The 13,122-nt window shown below is 39.8% G+C and overlaps 1 protein-coding gene across 1 annotated transcript in view; it reads right to left on the bottom strand.

Annotated features, from left to right (window-relative positions):
* Positions 1-2,638: 2,638 nt before the first annotated feature.
* The window catches only part of birc6 (baculoviral IAP repeat containing 6), a 123,704-nt gene continuing 113,220 nt past the window's right edge, over positions 2,639-13,122 (bottom strand). Inside the window, exons 67-73 of the mRNA XM_073482378.1 lie at positions 12,564-12,674; positions 10,720-10,937; positions 9,026-9,187; positions 8,713-8,790; positions 7,264-7,452; positions 5,565-5,699; positions 2,639-3,880 (exon numbers count right to left, since the gene is read on the bottom strand). Coding sequence (XP_073338479.1) covers positions 3,701-3,880; positions 5,565-5,699; positions 7,264-7,452; positions 8,713-8,790; positions 9,026-9,187; positions 10,720-10,937; positions 12,564-12,674 — 1,073 coding nt within the window. The 3' untranslated portion in view covers positions 2,639-3,700. The remainder of the gene's footprint in view (positions 3,881-5,564; positions 5,700-7,263; positions 7,453-8,712; positions 8,791-9,025; positions 9,188-10,719; positions 10,938-12,563; positions 12,675-13,122) is intronic.

Raw genomic sequence — 13,122 nt, 5'->3', positions numbered from 1 at the left:
CTAGCAGAGCAGTATGGAAAAAAAAGCACAGAGCACAACAAGAAACAGTTGACAGGACCTCCAACTGCAAACAAGCTCATTTGACTCTTTGTATATACTTTTGATCCATGGAAGTTATATAACCAAAAACTAACTTTCCTTGAGCCCAGAAAAGCAATGCAAAATCTGTGATGTCATCACAATATAAAGTCAATGGGCAGAGAGGGGCCAGTGGGGGATTCAATTCTGTGCATATTCAGTGGGCCGTATAACCAGGAACTAAACCTGGAAGCTAGAAAATCTTTTTGGTGTAGGCTCCAGGTGAGCATTTCTCATTAGACTGAATAGGCACCCTCTTCACTATGTAGTCATATTCAAAATCTATTCTCTCCCATCCCATCACCCCTCATTTTTTAGACCTTTTAGACTTTTTAAATCTCATTCAATCTGTCAGAGATTTATTCTAAAGGTCACACACTAGCCCTGGTAAGTTCTTCTGGTTTCTCTCTTGAGTGTCTGAATTCACTTGTTGTAACTGACCATAAAGCTGTTGTTTTTAAAGTTCCACTGAGCCTCTCCATTCGTAGCCCCTGCTCTACAACACACTCTCGCATCCTAAATGCCAGCTTTGCAGTCAAATGTTCTGATGCCTTTAATTCATCATTCCTTCATTCCACTGTACCCCCTGCCAAATCCTGATATATAACAAACAGTCACAATATTAAAACCACTGAAGTGATACAAGTGGCATTGATCATCTCATTACAATGCAATGTTTTGCTGGGAAACCTTGGGTCCTGACATGCACCACCCATCCAAACACTGTTGTGGACCAAGTACAACCCCTCATGGCAATGGCACCCTCCAATAGCAGTGGCCCCTCCTACAGGTCACTACGCCCTGCCACACCACAAAAACTGCTCAGGAATGACCCAAGGAACGTGAAAAAATGCTTAAGGTGTTGACCGGGCCTGCACAGTATTATTATAGACTCATTTAATGATCAGTGCCTTTCCATCCTTGACCAAGTTGCACCACTTAAAACATGAAAACTGAAGTCAAATAACCTCCTCTGGCTAAATGATGACACCCGATCCCCAGAACAATTCTGTAGAATATGAACGGCAGTGGAAGAGCAAAAAATCTGAAATAGCATACAACAACTTTAAAATACAGATGTGAAGCTACCAGAAAGCAGTTTGGGATGCAAGATTATTGCGAGTCTATTTTTCAGAACTGACAACCAATAAAAAACACAATCCTCAAGTTCTCTTTAAGGTAATTGCTTCTGTTATTAATCTTTTCCATTTATATGCTGCCTCTGGGTCAGATTATTTAAAATCATAATGTGTCCTACCATTTTTATACTGATGACCCTCAGCTAAACATGCTGCTAAAACTTTCAGACCTGAGCAGCCTGCCAAAACTTACAACCTGTCTCTCTGATATAAAATTCTAGATGTCCCACAACTTTCTTAAATTTAATCATTATTATCAGGTTATCTTTTTGGTTGGCCTAATTCCACCAGCTGCCTTGGTGGATATCTTGGAAGTCTGTCAAATAACATTACGCAGGCTGCTGGAATCTAGGTGTCATCTTTAATGCCAACCTGTTCTTCAAATCTACTAACCTGGTTCTTACCCTCACATCCATTGAGCTCTGCAGACGGATCCCTGCTGGTTACTCCTGATCTGACTTTAGTCATCAGAGCCCCCACATTATAAAACAATATGGAAATCCTGAACTTAGGCATATTGAGTCTCTAACTGCTTTGAAATTTCTTGAAAACGTTCATTTTGTCAAAGCTTTTGGAAATGATTGATACACGTTCGATTCTTATTTATACTATTTTCATTTTTTGTATTTGATCTTATTTCACTTTTGTTTGTTTTTTCCTCCTTCATGTTCTAATCCTTTTTTCTTATTGTATCCGTCATGTCTGGTTTTATTGTCTTATGTAAAACACTTTGTAACTTAGTTAAGAGAAGTTAAGTTTATTATTATTATTATTATTATTATCACTTCCATGATGGAGAGCTGTTTCACCAGCGTACAGTTACTGATGCCTACATCATTACTACTCTGAACACAAAAATCTGATCTGATCACTTACAAATAACAGCGCGGCACTCTGTCTTTCAGATCTGATTAAAGAAACAAATGTGATTTGCCTGCAGTCTGAACACAGCCTTATAAATAATATCTAAAGATGCTAGTTAGGTCATGAATATTTGATGTGGCAAAATACCGATTGGGAGTAAAGTATTTAGGGCCTTTACAACTAACTGAATTTTAAAAATTCCGGCATTTCTGCGGTTCTCAGAGGACATTCTAAAAATAAAATAAACTTTAATGTAATTGCAGGAAAAAACTGATGAATACACCCCACAAAAAATCAATCCCAATACTTTCATAAAAAAAGAAGAATGCACTGAAAATGACAGATGGATATTGTATACATGTGTTTTTTCTTTCAACCTCTTGACCAATAATCACAATATTCACTGTCACACTTCTTGTTTGATACGACACTGACAAGTCATCAATATTTAACCAGCTAGTTTTCAAACTGAAATCTTTGCTCGGGCGATCACGGTCTCTTGTTCTTGTTGAGATGACAAGGTTAATGTTCATAAAAAAGCATTCACACAGCCAATCCACACTTTCAGCCTCCATTTAATGTCCTAGCAAAAAGAGTATGTGACTGTTCTAAGGAGTGAGTAAAATAGAAAGTGCATGTTTTGTTCACTGGAGTTCAACATGATAAAAAAAAGAAGATTAAAGCAGTTTTTATGTCAGGCGGAGCAGAATTATTAATTTTGTAGAAATAGCAAAGTTATCAGTAAAGGTACTCTGTTGGAGTATTTGGTGGTATGATGCAGATCAAAGGCACATCACAGCTTTGTATCTCACTGGGGATTGTTGCACACACACAGAAAACACACATACACATGCACAAGCCTTCAAATACATTTCCCATGTGGCTGACGCACAGTCTTATGATCTACAGTCATGTCAATGGAAAACGGTCATGGAGAAGTTCTGAGAGGCAACAAATGTATATCCAGTGCATGGGGCTTTTTAATTCGGATCCTGTAAAAGGGATAACATAGCATTTTAGAATGTCCATCTCAGCCTTTATTCAAGAGAATATAATCCTAGAGAAGTCAAATGAAGCAACGGATGAACAGAGGGGCTTTCTATGTCAGATTCTGTTGTGTGTGCGTTTTCTTTTTCTCTCAGTTTTTAAATAGTATCCTAAATGAGTGACCGGTATATCCTTGGTTACAACTGTTCTCTCACTAACAGTCAGAAAGAAAAAACAAAAAGGAAATTAACATTCAGTAAACATTCTTCTTGAAAGGTAGTTTCCCTTATATAATCTGTAATTTTCCTCTGCCATTACATAAACAAGTTTAATAACATACCAATCAGTGGTTATTTCACAATTGGAAAAAAGCACAAAATGTTTACACTCTTTTACAGGTAAATAAAAGTTTTATCAACTATTTTCAATAAGGGCGTAGCATAGTTCATGTCATCGCAATCTGGTTCCCCATGTGCCCTCATTCTCTGCTATTCTGCTATTAGATCTTTACATACAAATATTGACAAAATGGAGGCTTTTGCTCCAAAGCCATCAAGTCTTCTTGAGAATAATAATCATAAAGGGGAGGGGGAGGGTTGGAGATGCTGGGAAGGGTGGGGGGTATGGTGGGCTCATAGCTGGCCCTCGCTGCAGTTGTTGTCCTGACTGCTGCCTGGCTTCTCTGTGTCCTGGCTGGGCAGCTCTTTGAGGATGAGGGCGGCACTCCTTTCTGAGAATTCATCACCATTGGGCTCCAGACCATCAGGACAGGGTAGCTTCAGAAGCTCCTCTCTGAGCTGAGCTGTGTGTCTCTGCAGGGAGAACACACACACACACACACATTAATAATTTGTTTATGTACCCATAGAGGAAACCATGACAAGGACATAAATATTGGAGGTGCAGTAGAGTACAATCACATTCACATTCACACACAGTCTTGCTTTCTGTAGTAGGGTTTTCGTTGATTTTGTGTTGTCAGTAAAAACACTGAAAACACTTGAGGCCAGCCCTCGATTTTATTGTTATGGCCGGGACGATACAGTATATCAATATAGTCTCTTTAAAACATACTGAAGCACACAGCTAGCTTAAAAACTACTTCAACTTCAGTCTTAATACCTTCTCCTCTTATCCTTATACAGGCATATCCTGTACTGATGGCGTGGTCTAACGGTAATCTAACAGCATGAGAAAGTACATTTATATAACTACAATAACAAACAACAAAAATAAAACCTTTTTCGGCTCTTATACTATAATTGTTTGTCCCAGTACCACTGCAGATAAAGTCAGCTGCTCAGACGAGTACCACAGTATCACACACTTTGTTCCCCTCTTAAATCATTCCCGGCCATATTACTTTCACTTCCATGCAGTACTCTTGAAAAACAAAAAGCTGAAGCATAATATTGATGACCTCATGATATCGTAGATAACCTTTTAATATGCTCTGTCTGTGATCATATTTGTATGTGAAGTATTTGGTTTGAATATTTCACTGGGTGTGGGTGGTTACAAGATGTATGAACTATTATGCTCAGGTGACACATTTTCAACAGGAATGATTGTCATCGAGCTGTAAAATGTTCCTGATATTTTTATCAGAAATTCCTCACGCAGTGGCAGATGATAAAAGAGATGCAGTCAGTTTGTAAAAGTGTTCACAAACATCCTCTGCTTATCTTGGGAGGTGACAGAGGCCAAACACATCATTAGCATTTCAGTGCATCTCTTTGTTGTTATTCAGTGGACATCCCAACAGGTCTCCCAGCCCCCCACGCTCATCTGGCCACTGCAGGCTGTTCAATCAACTAGAGAACTTTGTCACGCATTTTGTCACGTGCATCCATGAACACAAAGAGCACGGACAGATCTCGCGAGCGCGAGCCACAGCGCTCTCCGATCAAACTGTCTAAACTTGGCAGTGCTGATAAAATATAAACCACATACGCTGCATCAGCGTTAGCTGAGGAGGGAATATACGCTGTTACAACGATAACATGTGAGAACTCCTTCCATGCTAATGGCTAACAACTCGATGTCCTCACAGAGGAGTTGTCCTTAATAGGGATGTGTCCAGAATTCCACCATCTATCATTTATAACTACTGCCAGCCATCCTCCTTTCCTCTTACCATTCTCCATTGTCCTGTCCACCTGCATCAGGTGGAAGCCAGATAGATATTCATGGTCCTACATGATATGATCTACTGCCTTAAGTGGCTCCCTGACCTTTCATCTCGTATCGCCATGTGGTAAAATTGTAGTGGAGTTGAATGTGTGCTCCTTTCACTATTGTATTGAGGACTCTCGATTAACCCTTTACTGGTCCTATTGAGCCCTTTTTGATGAGAATTGATCATTGTTATCTCTAATGATTAATTGACTATTCGACTACTTCATGGGATTAGTCGATGACTACTTCAATTCAGTAGTTATGAATGCCCTAGCTTGTGTGCATTTTCATTACATTGAGTACATTTAATGGCATCACCTTGAGTGCAGCAGCATGATGGGACATGGTGCGGCCAACCCTCTTGTCACTGCTGTACTGCTGAATGTCAGTGATCCACTCCTCACACTGACACATGATCTCTGTTCGCTTCAGGTAGAAGTGTTTGTGGATCACCTGCAAACACATGACACAACAGTGTTCAACCACAGGGCAAGAGAACAAAAGATCATTCTATTCTGTATATACAAAAAGATGAGACTTAGTATGGTTACAAAGGAAATCACTGTTCAGACACTTAGATTAACAATGACAAAGTTTCAATGACAAAAACAAGCACTTTTAGTGGAAAAAACATTACTATTAGTGAGGATAATTTTAGACGTTGCTTATTGTTTTTAACTTTAACACCAAGATCTAGTTTGTAGCCTAACAAAATATAGGTTTGTCCAGCGGCAGCTTGGCATGGAGCTGATGCATGATTAAACATTATGTGAAATAAACTAACCCTAACTTTAGAGTAACAAACTAATATCCAACCAGGATTTTGATTCTGACACACAGTCAACTGCTAATTAATGCACTTCAACACGCGCTTTAATACAGACTGAGTCAATTAGAAAATAAAACGGCGTGTCTGCATTCTAGTGGGACAAGAGAGAAGCTCAGGGCCCTGACATGCTCATAGTAGTCATGCTCACATGTGCAACCTTGTGGTTGTTGGTGCGCACTGCAGCTAATGCAAATTCAGCTGGATAAAATAAAAGCCCCCCCTCCTTTTCTGCCGCATTGCAGCACCTTTAACTCTGCGGCAATGGCGTCCTTTGAAAGGAGAGACATCTGTACTTTGAGGACATCAAGGTCTAAGTACCATATCCTATCATGACAATGGGTTGCTCTCGCTAGGTTGTGAGGTCTCACTCTTGACATCAGCATTTTTTTAGATGCACCTGTACATGTTCTTTACAACTGTATGTTAACTTTTGATCACAACTGTATGATTCCAGAAATCCATTTTGCCTATGGCTGGTTGTTTTTTAGCTAAGGAGTTAAAAAGCTCTAAAAGGCCAGTGTTGAGAAAAGCACATGGGAGTATCTCACCAAGCTTCATTGTATGTTTGCAACTGTGTGTGCAAGATTGTTCAGTTGGATGTCATTATCATGGACACTAACACATCCCTTCAATGTTTTTTTTTGTTACAATGGTCCATTTCATCGTCAGGCTGATGGCATCATGGACCCAGTTTTGCTAGTATCACTTGCTTAGCAAAGGTCAAATACACCTATAACAATTCACCATCATATCCCTCAGAAATACAGGCAGCACTGACTGCAGAACTACTCTATGATGTACCTCATTGTATGTACCCCATACAAATAATTGTAGAAGGTACAATCATCAGGTTCTAGAGGTTCTAATCTTTGAGGACACATTAGAGCCAGTTCGTGTAGATTTAGAAAGAATTTGTAAACTTTTTAATGTCTACATGTTCTCATCACAGCAAGGAGAAGTGCTGAGCCAGTGTGCTTTTATTAAGCTTTGGAAAAGACTGGTTATAGCCCACACGTTGTGTTGCTTACTGGGCCTGTGCTTTGCTTGTGCTGCAGTGAATCTGGCTGAAAACGTTTCTGATGCCAGTGCAACACTTACGTAGGTACTCATGGGATCTGAAGGTCTAAATGGGAATTAGAATATCCTTTTAAATACAAGAAAACATATTGTGTTACAGGTGATTCCTACCTCTTTGAAGCATGGTGAGGGGTTGCGCATCTGCTCCAGCATGGCCCATTTGACGGAAGCCTGCCGGATGTTGCCATCATATTCTCGTGAGCTCTGGGTGCCACTGGGGGTCCCACGGGAGCGCTCATACCCTGGTTCATTGAAGTAGGGCTCCGCTACCAGAATGAGAGACTGCACTGACACTAGCACCTACAGCAGATTGACAGATTAAAAAGAGGCAGTGAGAAATCAAAATATGTAATGAAAACATTCCAAATACTCACTGTGATCCAAATATATCCTCTGATATATTTTCATTAACAGCAAGATTAATGCTGTGGCCTGTCTCAAGGAAAATAAGGACATCCTCGTGCATCGCTCTGTCCATTCTAAGCCACTACATTACCAACAAATAATCTTGTAGGCTTGCTTGTTGGCCCCAGCCACACTGGAGCTAGATAAAGTGTGACTAAAAATGCTCCATCAAGCCAATGACCTTCAACTTATGCAATCTGTACGTCTTAAACTGGGTTGCCACATTTCAGAGCCAATATCCAATCCAATTTTGCTGTGGAACCTTGAGATCTGGCATTCATGTGAATGCTACATGACACATACTTCTTACCCAAACATTGTGGAAGACCAAGCAAACCGCTACATAGCAGAGGCACTTCCCAATGGCAGTGACCCTCTAGCATGAAAGTGTGCCGTGCCACAGCTTTGAAAACCTCCTGGAATGGCCCGAGGAATGGGGATTGCCATTCCCATGATACGGTGTATTTAGTCTGCAACAATGCTTGGGTGGGTTGTGCGTGTGATGACCCGAGGTTTCCCAGCAAAATATTGGATTGTAACGAGATGATCAAATTTTCTCACTTCACCTGAAAGTGGTTTTAACTTGTGTTTATCCATAAGCGTGTGTGCCAATTTGGTTATCCAGTAGTCTTTTACTGCAATACATTATCAATTGCACACACTAGAAGTTGTAACCCTCAAGATTGTAGATGATAAAACCATTGATTAACTTCTGTCTTTACAAAAAGCTTGGTAAGCAAACATGGTTTAAGACTACAAACTGAGGATGTCAGAGTGTCAAAGTGATAACAGTCCACACAACAAGGCTAAAAACAGATGGCATCAGGGCTAAACCCATGAATGAAGACAACTGATTTCAAGATGACGTCAAGAGGAGTGTTGTGTGTGGGCAGCCATAACCTGGACCGTCTAATGATAGCGGTTTGTGTTTCCTTTGATTAATAACCATACTGTCACCAAGGCAAAGTAATTACTTCACTTTAATAAGGATCATTTATGTCAGCTGTCAAAGCACAAGGGCTTTTAAAACAGAGCCCTGGGTGGTCTAATGACAGGGAAGGGATAAACTATAGTTCAATTACACAAAGACTCAGACAGCAGCCCTTCTGATCCATTCAGACACGTAACTCTATCATGATGGATCTTGACCCTCACCTGTAAAAAACTTGATGTATGTGGGTTCCATTTCTCCTCTGGTCTCCCATGCCATGTGTTGAGGATACTTAAACATACCTGAGGAACAGACACACACCAAACATAAGAAAGCAATCAAATTCAGCAAAATCAGATATGCCCCCACACAGACACTTTTAAGCCTAGCACAGCCATTACACATTGGTGCTATACCAAGGTCAAGGACATTTAGGGTAAAACACATCACAGCAATCTTTCTTCATATGTGGCGTCTATAATCAGCTTCTTAAATCAATAAACCCCACTATCTTACCAAAGGCTTTGTTAAACTTACTTTGCCATCATTGTAGAGGTTAGGGTTAAAGCGCACACTGTGTCCGCCGGTGGTCTCCAGGTTGACCAGAGGAGGCGAATTGGGATAGTCTTGGGGAAAATACACATCAAACTCAAAGCAGCCATTGGCGTATGGGGTGTCGGCTGGGCCTGTGATGAGAACCTGAAAACACAAAGAAGGGAGAGGCTTTAATACAAACAGCCCGAGAAATGGTACTTATTACATACACTGAAAGACTTAAAGGATAACTTTGGCAATTTTCAACTTTATCTCTTTTTATTTGAATTTGTTCTTCTGTGAATGAGTGACGTCACTGGTACTTGGGAGAACTTCGGGCTATTTCAGCTTGGATTTCTAATCTCCAACTCTGGGCATGCAGGGGTTGTTATAGACCGAAAAAATACATTAATGGGAGGCGTGTAAGATGGTGGTCAAACACAAAACTTCTCTCTTGTTTTGCTTATATGCAAATTATGGAGGGGAAGACTTTTTACAGTGTTTTGGCTGACTCCGATATTAAGACAGGATATCTGTTTGAGTCAGTAAACAGCTGAAGAAATCCAGGGGAGGGAGGCCGAGCGGCAGCTGAGGTAGCATTAGAGGATATGGTCGGCAGCGACTATTCAGAGCTGCCAACAGCAAACATCAACTGGTGTTGCTTTTGCTCATATTGCCCTCTGACGCCAACAGAAACAGAATTATTTCTGCTGCAATGACTTTTAGCATGGGTAGTTTTTGTTAGATACTGTCGCCGACAACCAGCCTGAAGATGCCCATATGCGTTGCATGAAGGTTTCACTCTTGGCTTGCCTAGAGGTGTGCTAGAGACCTCCTTCAGAATTCCAAAGATAAACTTGAAAAGACTAAAGACCAGAAGGGCCAAGAGGGAAGATGACCACTCAGTGAGTATTCTGTCATCCAATTACTTTTTGGTCGGCAAAGTCGAGGTTACTGGCTCGGCAGTGATACACAGCAAAGATGAGCTGTTTTGTTTTTTTTCTCCAACAAGTCTGAGGTGGTATATCGTTAAGAATAAAGCAACCACGAATGAAACAGAACCTTTTAAGCAAAACCCATTTAAATGTAGAAATAAGAATTCATAAAGACAAAAAGGATGACAAATCAATGCATATGAGGGTTTGATTCCTGGGCTATTCCTGGAAATACACTTCAATAGTCATCATGAAAATATAAACATTTGAAAAAAATAAAATAAAATTCATAATATATTATTTATTTAAGAAAAAATGCAGGACTCCAGTTTAGTTTCTCAAAACATGCAACAGCTGTGTGTGCATGCGTCTGAGGAAAAAAAAAGTAATGTGTGGCAGCTGCATTACTGAGCTGCTGCTGCTGCTGCTGCTGCTGCTGCTCACTCGCGTGTTTGTGTTCACATAGGCTGCGTGGCAGCTGTAGGGGTGTCGTGATAGGAATAGGTAAGACTCTGAATCTTTAGATCATGTGACGCAGCAGCCATGTGGCCAGGTAGAAACACCAGAGGCAGAAACACAGTACAAAAATTCTTATGGAAGACACCAGTGTTTCATCAGTCTTCCTCAATTCTCAAACTAGTGGTCTCGTCACAGGGTAGTATCCCATGCAAACCAAACAGTACTTTGACACTTTCATAATATCATAACATTGACACATTGTACCACAATCTTGTGGAAGGTAAAGTTGAAGTAGCACTTTACCTTCATGATGTCCAGTCTCTCCTCATCACAGCGAACAAAGACACTGGAAGAGGATGACAGGGGCAAAGACGTGGACAGGGTGACAGCCTCCTGGGCGAGACGGCGGGATCGGGCTGCACTGTTCGTATCACTGGCGTTTTTCACCTGAGACATGTAGTGGTAGTTGACCTTGAACATCACTTTTCCATCTTCGTCCTCTGAGACCATTTCAAAGGTGTCTGGAAAGAGAAAATACCATAGTGAGGAAGTTGTTCGAGGGAGTATATCACTTTCCTGTAAAGGGATGTACCCATTCTCATATGCAACTACACCCTAACACTTGTCATTACTGAATGTAGACCCTCAAAAAACAACTTTAAGTGTATTAATCAAGAGCTTATGACACTATGTCTTTTTTTTTTCTCCTTTTATTGACGTTTAGTTTCAAATATCTTCATCAAACATTTCAGTCATCCTCAAAGGTTCCAACAGCAGTGATAACAATAATAATAATTAAGTAAAATAAAACTATGTACAATTAGGGAGTAGTCATTTGGGGTGTTACATAGTCAAGTAGCAATAGTAATAGTAATAGTAATAGTTTTGTATTATAGTGTATACTGAGATGAAAATTATTCAAATTCTTTATTGACAAATGCTGTTCTCTTTTCCATGCTGTAAATGCCCATAATGATGTCCATCCATGTATTTAAAGTTGGGCTCTCTCGTGATAACCATTTATCTTAATCTCTAGGGGCATAATACCTTTAAAAATATCTTGGAGGGCATTGTGTACCCCTCTCCAATAGTCCTTGATAACGGGGCAGTCCCACAAAACATGGTAGTGATTTGCATGTTTGTTATCACAGTTCCTCCAACACACAGGGGGGTTTCCATCATAATAGGATTTCTGACAAAGTGTAGTAAAATATCTAATCATGCTTATCCAACTGAACTCCCTCCAATTCTGCGAACTGGTACATTTTATTTGATATCTCCACATTATTGTCCATTTATTCTCAGGTATAATTATCGCCCATTCCTTCTCCCACTTTGTCTTAATGTATGTAGTTGAGTGTGTTTTAAGATTTGACAGGCTCTAACATATGCATGAGATAATTACACCATTAATAGCTGAGTTATATAATTTTGTGCATGCCTCAGTTACCTTTTTTACCTTCATATTAGTATAATGTCATATCTGCAGGTACCGATAAAAACTTGTTTTTCCACTAGATATTTCTCTTGAAGTGTTTCAAAACTGTGCATTGTTCCTTCTTTTATTACCCTGCACAGAGCTGTTAGTCCTTTTGCTGTCCATTCTTTGAATCTAGTGTCCAATTCATTTGGTGTGAAATCTGAGTCGTATGCACACCATTTAAGAATTACAACATAATCTTCCAGTTTATTCTCTTTTATCAAGGTTTTCCACATTTTGAGAGTGCATTTTACCCATAGATTATCGAAATATTAATGTAATATCAGCTAAAATTGCCTGTATGGGAATGGGGTATGTTTTCTCATGTTGTCAATCACAAATCCCTCTACTTTTATTAAACACCCACCGTGGTTGGTAGATTGAGTTGTTGATTGTTCTTAAATGTTTCAAATGTATTACCCTCTCTGTTGGACATAGTTTTTTCTACAAGGTTGATAATGGACTTGTACTTATACATTGGGGATTTATAACACATTCTGCCAGGTTGTGCAAAGCAATTGAATTAAGCCACGATCTTAGTCAAGGTTCAGCAGAAGTTGCCCCAACAGCACCCTTGTGTTATGTGTTAAGAGATAAAAACAAATGTAAAACAAAATGTACCTAGATGTTTACATACACACACCCAAAAGAAAAAATTTAAACTCACCAAACTGCAGCTTCTTCATGGCAGCAACGTATTTTTCCTCTAGAGAGCGTAGGATGGAGAGGGGCTTTGGCCGACTTGACACCTTCCTTGAAGACTCCACCAGCTTCCTCTCTGGTAAGGAGGTGGGGTTTGGGGTGGGAGCAAAAATCATGAAGACGAGACAAAAAAAAGAGTTGTTCTTGAAGCAGAATATTGCATGTGGTAAAAACATGTTGTGGATTTTGGAAATGATTACATCAATATTTTTTTCATACATTTCAGCTTTTGGAATTTGTAACACTATGAAGTTACTTAGCCTTTCAAAAATAACATTTTCACTGTGGCAAAAAAAATAAAAAAATAAAAAATGTTGCTCTCGGATTCCAGCACGCACCTGATGGCGTGGTCCAACAGTAATCTAACAGCATGAGAAATTACATCTATATAACTGCAATAACGAACAAGACAACAGCTCTTACACTGTAATAGGTTGTCCAGGTACCACAGAAGATAAAGTCAGCTGTTTAGACGAGTGCTGCACTAGCAGTTTTTTTCTTCCTGTTAAATCATTAATTCCCCG

This window comes from Pagrus major, chromosome 15, assembly GCF_040436345.1.
Source record: "Pagrus major chromosome 15, Pma_NU_1.0".
Classification (NCBI taxonomy): domain Eukaryota; kingdom Metazoa; phylum Chordata; class Actinopteri; order Spariformes; family Sparidae; genus Pagrus; species Pagrus major.
This window is presented reverse-complemented; position numbering and strand designations above follow the sequence as displayed.